Source organism: Schistocerca americana, chromosome 2, assembly GCF_021461395.2.
Source record: "Schistocerca americana isolate TAMUIC-IGC-003095 chromosome 2, iqSchAmer2.1, whole genome shotgun sequence".
In the NCBI taxonomy this organism is placed as follows: domain Eukaryota; kingdom Metazoa; phylum Arthropoda; class Insecta; order Orthoptera; family Acrididae; genus Schistocerca; species Schistocerca americana.
Genome location: NC_060120.1, coordinates 275,147,970 through 275,156,704, shown reverse-complemented (window position 1 = coordinate 275,156,704; position 8,735 = coordinate 275,147,970). Strand labels below are relative to the sequence as shown.

At 38.5% G+C, this 8,735-nt stretch overlaps 1 protein-coding gene across 1 annotated transcript in view; it reads right to left on the bottom strand.

Annotated features, from left to right (window-relative positions):
• Positions 1–1,524: 1,524 nt before the first annotated feature.
• LOC124595219 overlaps positions 1,525–8,735 on the bottom strand; it is a 28,211-nt gene continuing 21,000 nt past the window's right edge. The window contains exon 3 of the mRNA XM_047133863.1: positions 1,525–2,320. Coding sequence (XP_046989819.1) covers positions 2,012–2,320 — 309 coding nt within the window. The 3' untranslated portion in view covers positions 1,525–2,011. The remainder of the gene's footprint in view (positions 2,321–8,735) is intronic.

Below are 8,735 nucleotides of genomic sequence, written 5' to 3'. Positions count from 1 at the left end.
TCACTAGAAAAATTAATGATCCGTGCCTGATGTGCTTCACTCAAATGTGGTGACTGAGTGAGCTGTAAAGCTAATGGAAAAGCTTCACAGCACAGCAGAAGTGACAAATATCTTAACAACAAGTTCATAAAAAGTAATTCATAAATTTCAAACTTTCTGGTAATTTATTGTATACCATACTCCACTTACAAATGAAAGTTGTTTAAATTTGTTTTAGATACTCCCATGTAAAGCTATGTTTTGTTTAGTGTGGGAGGTTTTTTTTCACAATTTAACAAAATGGGTGACATTTTTGAGAGTTTTAGGCAGAAGTTCATTATGTGCAACCATAGAATTTTAAATTTGGAAATTCATACCCCTAATGTTTTTGCTACATCTTCACTGTTCACAAACTGCCATGATTGCCTGGTAGTGACGGAAAATATCCACTGGGCTGTGAAAGGTAACTTCAAGGGCACTCTAGGTGTGTCACTGTTCACTGGGCTCCTCACTGTTATGATGTCTCTCAAATTAGGCACCTTACATAGAGATTAATGTTTGTTGTGTACTTCAGTAATAGATTACAAGTGTAAAGTGCGAACTAAGAGAGGATTTTAGATAGACTTTAATAACTGCCTCAAAAACAGCTACTGATAGAGCATGTACAAGTTCAGCATTCAAAGATTGCAGCCCATAATGCCTTTTATCTCTCCCTATCAATAACAAAATTTTTATGGCTGCAAATCTGTATGACTGCAGTTAGACATGCAGAGAACATGGCTACTTTTTTCTGCAGACCATCAAGATAAACCACCCACTTGAGAGCGATGTGAACTGCTCTTGCAGAAACTGTCATGGATAGAAGCAAGACTGCAGCACAAGCACACTCCAACATTCATGCAACAAATGCATTCATGAAAGAAACATGTACTGTATATAAGAAAACTGTAATCATGTAGTAGATAAATGTATATTTTGTTTGAGAAATGTCAACAAATTATAGTTCCATATGCCAAAAAATAAATTCACTGTGGTTTCAACAAAGGTGGGTAACTGAAAATACTTTCAACTTTGTTAAAAAAATAATCTTTAAAATTATTTAAGCTGCAATAAGTGGAATTAAATGAAGAAATTTTCCACAAACAGATTACAACTTATGGATAATCAGGAAACATGCTCATATATAAGCATATTCCCTAACGTTTACATGCTATGTGATCATCCATTATCTGTTTAACCACACTCCAGACATATATGTAGCCACATTTTTCTGGCTTCTAAGACAGGAGTGAAGTATTTCCATTACCTTTTCCAATTAACCACCCACTTCTTCAATTTTATACAATACAGAGCCCATTAGTGTTCCTCTGTGCTTGTGTGTAATTCAGTTCATTTACTATCAGGCCCTGGACACCAATGAGACAAGTGAAGCAATTTTTACCAACTAATTCTTCATATTTTACTTAGTGTGGTACTTTGCATTGGGATAATACAATTAAGAACACATGGATATACAGACATTGATAAAAAAATGAGCCATCTGCGTGCTGCATGTGTTTCACACAAAAAATATGACTAGACTTTATTTGAAAATGACATTGTGCTCTCCGTATTTTACATGATGGGCTAACATTGGTTTGGACAAAGACACGACATTAACAATAGACTTTTCAAAAACTAGTGCACAAACACACATTAATACATATATTATACATTGTGAATGACACAACATCTCATTTCTTCATACCGTTTGGCAGTATTAAACAAGTTAGAGGGATAATGAATACACCAATATTTTCTAAGGGTCTTCTAAATATTTCTGTATTTTTGCGAGATTCTTAGTTAAAACTTTGCTCTATGTTATAATTTAATAAAAATGCATAAGGTCAAATTTGTCAGTGGGTGCTTAAATGTATTCTCCAGTAAGAGACAGAAGCTGAAAAAATTGTTACTTACATATTCACGTGAAAACTATTTAAGAACTACAAAATTTGTTCCTGCTGCAGCAACATCAAGTTTGTGAACACTAGCATTAATAAAGAGGGATTCCACCTCTCTGTAACCGTTCCATGTACAGAGCAAACAATAGTTTATTGTTTTCATAATAGTACGGATTATCAGTAGCGGTGAGAGATGGTGCATACTGGCTGAGTACGTGCTCTGACATCCATGGGTATTCCTGGCTTGTGGCGCAATTGTTTTCTATGAAGTTGCCATCAACACTGTGAAAATTAGTGCCACTATTCTTGTCTGTGGCACATGTGGGACCCAGTGAACGTGTTGACTGCAGCCGTTCATCTTTCATACTTTGCAAACCATTCCACTCTTCCACTGTTCCATCCTGAAATGTAAATATACAGTTAACAGTTGACAAGCACCACACAAAAGTGATGGTAACAGATAAGAAAAAAGTTATGTATAGACATTTATTTTCATGATAAGCTCACAAGGCCAAATGCTAGTCACAATGACACAATGGCAGAAAGGAACTGTCATATTTGGACATGTCCACAACCATAGTGTGAATGAAGAGCTGCTTGAATTGTTAAGAGTATCAATGTGGACTGGTCTAAGTGGCTACATGGGATGGTGAAGCACTTGCGGCAAATAATCTATACTACTATACAGGATTAGTAAGCAGAAAAGGTAGATGCTTTGAGAAGTAATAGTATTTGTGATTCTCCAAATGGACATATGACCTACTCCGAATGGTTTCCTAGATAGGACACGTTCAATGTACGTTGTTATTTATTTTCTGTATTAATCAGTACATTGTCATTGTTCACAAAATACCACAGTTGTGAAAAGGAATTTGAGAGGAACAATGTGGTACAGGGAACTTGTGGTCTATAAAGTCAGGAACTACTTTGAATCGGCCTACAAAAATTAACTGCGCTACAGTGCATGCATGCCGAGTGAGATTTTCAACAGTCTCTCGCTCCCTTCGTGCAAACTACTCATCCTGGAGAAGTAAATGAATAGGACCTTTTTTGCAGGAAATCTAATATGGTTTCACTTTGTACTGTGAGATGTTTTCACTGGAGGCCGTAGTTTTCGAGTCATTCAAGAAAAATGTACAAAACTAACATTCAACGTTTTCTATTTCGGAAACCACTGAGATAAGGCATACGTCCATATGAAGTTTTTTGTTCAAAAACACCGATATCTATCACCCTTCCCCTCACAGCATGTACCTTTCCTCTTGACTCTTCCTGTATGAAGACAAGAAGTTGTTTGTCATTTTACAAAAAAATCTTGAGAAGGTCTTGACCGATTTATGTCAAATTTTTACACAATATGCTAATAAACAATCAGACGGATGTAGGCTATATTCGCTTTTAAACAACAATGAACAGGTGTCCTGTTAAAAACAACTGCAAGAGAGAGAATGTTGTGCTGTGCTGTAAAACGGGTGGTTTAGTTTTCTTTCTTGCAGTGAGTTTTACCTACAATAGTAGGGCATTTAAACCACTAGACAAATTGTTTCTCCCATATACATGCCTTCTACTTGTATAAAATTGTACACAAAAATTGTATACACAACAATGCACTCTTTCGTTTTCTTCCTCGTAGTCGGTTTTAAGAGAAACATGAAAGTTGTATTCATTGTTTATCGGTTTACGATTGGAAGACTATTAAGGAATCTGAATTGTCCTTAACTTTGTAATCCTACCCACTCACAGATCAAAACTACACGAGACACGGTCATTGGAGCTACCACCCTCACAGGTTCCTTTCATACCTTGTATACAAACAATTCAAACTCATTTACCCACTAATTTTAAGTGACTTCATCTGCCAATCAAGGTTGTTTTTGCAATAACAATAAACAAGGCTCAAGGTCACTGGGGGGAAGGGGGAAGAGAAGATGGACAGAGAAGGGAGGAGGATATATGGACACACAGAGGGGGGAGGAGGAGGTGGGCAGAGAGACAGAGAGAGAGAGGGAGGAGGACAACAAAGTGGACAGAGAGAGAGCAGGAGGAGGAGATTAGGGTGTACATACAGGGGTAGGCAAAATAATGTGAACAGTGGTAGTAATTGGAAGGTTTTGTTTGACGGTCAACAATGCAGGTAAGGCACGTGTCACTCTGGACTGTGTGTGTTCAGTATGGACTAAGCATCAGTGCAGTTGTTTACAAGTAGTGCACACTTTGTATTTTCATTCAGAGACCAAGATTGACATGTAATGAAAGACCTAACAGAGTTCCAAAGAGGACAGATTGTGGGGGCTGATTAGCTGGAGCATCAGTAACCAAGACAGCCAACTGTTTCAACAGTTATGAAAGCCTACACAAAACATTAAAAGACATCATCATGTAAACATAATTGTGAGCACACAGCAAAAGTAAATGACAGAATCGTCGTACGCTAACACGAATTGTGTCAAAACAACACAAAATCATGGCCATCTTTGAGAGCCCAAATCTATCAACACTCTCTGCCTAGAACTCCATAAAGTGAATATTCATGGACAAGCTACTATACCAAAACCATTAGTGACAACAAACAACAGAAAGAAGCATAACACATGGTGTTATGCTTCCTGAATGGCTGATCAGTGGGAACATGTCACATGGTCCGACGAGTCAACGTTTTCATTATTTCCAACATCAGGCCACATTTACACCTGGACAATGCCAAAAGAAGCCAACAATCCTGATTGCTTGATTCCAATGGTTAAGCATGGAGGTGGATGTGATGGTGTGGGCAGCCATATCATGGTATTCTGCTGGTCCTATCATTATTCTCAAAGGCCATGTTACAGAGAAGAATTATGTGAACATTTTAGGTGATCAGGTGCACCCCACGATTCAAATGTTGTTCCCAACAATGATGTCATATTTCAGGACAATAATGCACCTATTCACACAGCCAGGACAATACAATTGTGGTATGAGGAGCATGCAACTGAACTGTAGTCTTCCCCAGCCAGTGCAGCCCCTGGATTTGGACATTATCGAGCCCTTATGGGCAGTATTGGAGCACAGACTCCAGAGCAGATTTCCACCTCCCTCGTCACTACAGGAGTTAGAAGTTCTGATCAAAGAGTGGCATAACATTCCACTGGGGACTATACAATCATTACATGCCAGTATTCCACGAAGAATTGCAGCTGTATTATGGGCAAATGGGGGTCCAACCCGTTATTAATAAACTATTCCCAAGTAAGTACAGGTGTTCACATTATTTTGCCTATCCCCTGTACAATTCCAATACATATTCAGCAATTATAAATCACTGTGGACTTTGCTAGTGCAGTATAAGATGAGTGACCATAAGAAGATCCTAACCTACAGTGATCCGAGATAAATGTCACACCTTGCCAATGACAATCAGTTTCACACCAGACAGGAATTCCTGCCATCAGTGAATGGAGGTCATCTCAGGCAGTTTCTGAGCAAATACTGCAAAGAGGAACTGTGTGTGACTGACATTTGGAGTCTGGTATCTCACAAGGAGCCATTACTCACAGCACCAGATAAAGATGCACGTCTTCAATAGAGCAATCAATACGGAAACTGCACAGCACCTGTACGGAGGCGCACACTGTGGTGCAACAAATCACACTCTAGCCTCTTTTCAAATGATGGAAAGCACTAAGTGCACCAATGGCCCAATGTCATCGTTTACAATATACCACAGTTGTGGAAAGGAATTTGAGAGGAACAATTTTGTTCAGGGAACTTGTGGTCTATCAAGTCAGGAAACTACTTTGAACTAGCCAGCAAAAATTAACTGTGCTACAGTGCATGCACACCGAGTGATGTAGGTGTAGTTCCAGCCAGAGGTGCATCTATGACATTTTGGTGGTGACATCATGACTGCGGCATACTTGTACAGGTTCTCTGAGAACTCAAACCAAGATGTTTATTCCAATACTCTTGGTGGCCATGTACTCTCCTCTCTTTTACATTTTTATCATGACCACTTAAGTAATCTCATCTTCTAAGATGACAACAGCCAATTCATAGTGTTACACACACATGTTCCTAGCTCGATGAACACTTACGCACAGACTGCTCCTCCACTTGCCCACTAAATCACCTGATATTAATTACACAGAAAATGTCTGGGACTATTTGGAACATCAGATGGAACATAGAACTCAACATCCTCATTTTTGGTCAATGAGTGGCTTCAGCTCAATATAACATACTACTTCATCAAATTGTGACTATTATCAAGGCCAGAGGTGGTGTTAAATGGTATATATGGCTGAAGTTTAAAGGAATAGTTGACCATACACTGGATAGATTTGTACCAGTAGAATAGTTGATAGTGGATGGGAACATCATAGTATAGTCACTTGAAGACAATTCTAAAGAAGCAGAGATTACGGCATAAAAGAAAGTGTAGGACTATAGATAGATAGATAGATAGATAGATACACTAAATGAAAGATGTTTGGCTGTCAAGAGAATGCATGATTACCGTAGCAGAATACTGTCAAATGATATTTCACAAAACCCAAAGAAATTCTGGTCATATGTAAAGGCTGTTAGAGGCACCAAAGTTAGTGTCCAGTCCCTAGTGGATGAGGCAGGAACCGAAATTGAGGGTGGTAAAGCAAAAGCAGTGTTCAAATGTTCCTTTACAAAGGAAAACCCAAACAAATGCCCCAATTTAATCCTTATACCACTGAAAAGATGAGTGAAATAAACATTAGTGTCAGTGGTGTTGACAAACAGGTGAATTCATTAAAACCGAAGAAAGCTCCTTGGCCCAATGGAGTCCCTATCGCAGTCTATACTAAATTTGTGGCTGAGGCAGCCCTTCTTCTAACTATAATCTATCACAGATCTCTTGAACAGAAAACCATGCCCTGTTCTTGGAAAAAAGCACAGGTCACACCCACTTGTAATGTGGGTAGGAAAAGTGATCTGCAAAACTACCATCCAATATCCTTGACATCAATTCATTGTAGAATTTTATAACATATTTTGAGCTCAAACATAATGAGGTATCTTGAACAGAATGGCCAAAAACATCAACCATGTGAAACCCAACTAACACTTATCTCACATGACATACTGAAAGCTTTGGATGAAGGCAGTCAGGTAGCTGCGGTATTTCTTAATTTCCGCAAAGCATTTGACTCAGTACCACATCTATGCACATTGTCAAAAGTACAACCATATGGATATGATCTATCAAGTGAAATTTGTGAACAGATTGAGGACTTTTTGGTAGTAAGGACACGGCACGTTTTTATCTTGGATGGAGAGTCACTGTCAAATGTAGAAGTAACTTTGGATGTGCCCCAGGGGAAGTGTGTTGGGATCCTTGCTGTTCATGTCATATATTAATGACCTTACAGACAATATTAATAGTAACCTTAGAGTTTCTAGAGATGATGCAGTTATCTATAATGAAGTACTGTCTGAAAGAAGCTGCATAAATATTCAGTCAGATCTTGAAAAGGTTTCAAATTGGTGCAAAGGCTGGCAACACTTTAAATCTTCAAAAATATAAAACTGTGCACACCACAAACCAAAAAAAATATCAACGGGTCACTGTTGGAATCAGCCAACTCATACAAATACATGGGTGTAACACTTTGTAGGGATATGAAATGGAATGATAACATAGGCTCAGTCACGGGTAAGGCAGATGGCAGACTTTGGTTTCTTGGTACAATGCCGGCGAAGTGCAATCAGTCAACAAAGGAGATCGCTTAAAAATCACTCAATCACTCATGTGACCAAATCTAGAATATTGCTCAACTATGTAGGACTCTTACCAAAAAAAGGACTATCAAGGGATATCGAACGTATACAGAAAAGCGCAGCATGAATGTTCACAGGTTTATTTGACCCGTGGGAGAGTGTCACAGAGAGAAAGAAGAAATTGAACTGGCAGACTCTTGAAGACATATGTAAACTATCCCAAGAAAGTGTACTAACAAAGTTTCAGGAACCGGCTTTAAATGATGACTCTAGGAGTATACTATAACCACCTACATACCACTAACATAGGGATCGTGAGAATAAGATAGGGATAATTACTGCATGCACAGAGCCATTCAAACAATCATTCTTCCCATGTCCCTTCCGCGAGTGGAACAGGAAGAAACCCCAATAAGTGGTACAATGGGACTCAGTCCCTGCTGTGCATTTCATGGTGGTTTGCAGAGTATAGATGAAGATGTAGTATCAATGTGGACTGTTCAAAGTAACTACAAGGATTTGTGAAGCACTTGCAGCCAAGTAATGTATACTACCACACAGGGTGAGTAGGAGGAAGGTATGTGCTTTGAGAGGAGATAGTATTGGTGATTCTGAACAAAAAACTTCAACTGGACATATGCCCTATTCTGAATGGTGTCCTACAGAGGACACATTTAATGTACATTGTTATTTATTTTCAATATTAATCAATACATTGCCATTGTTTACAACATACCACACTAATGAAAAGGAATTCAAGATGAACAATTTGGTATAGGACACATGATGTCTAGTGAGTAGGGAAATTTCCTCAAACTGGCCAACAAAAATTACCTACACTACAGTGCATGCACAGCAAGTGATAATTTCAATAGTATACCACTCTCTTCATGCAAACTACTCGTCCTAGAGAAAAAAATTAATGGGAGCATTGTTGCAGGAAATTTAATATGGTTTCAGTTTTTACTGCGAAATGTTTTCACTAGAGGCCGTGGTTTTCGAGTCATTCAAGAAAAATATACAAAACCGACATCAAGGTGTTCCATCTTGGAAATCATTCGGAATAGGGCAGATGTCTATATGAAG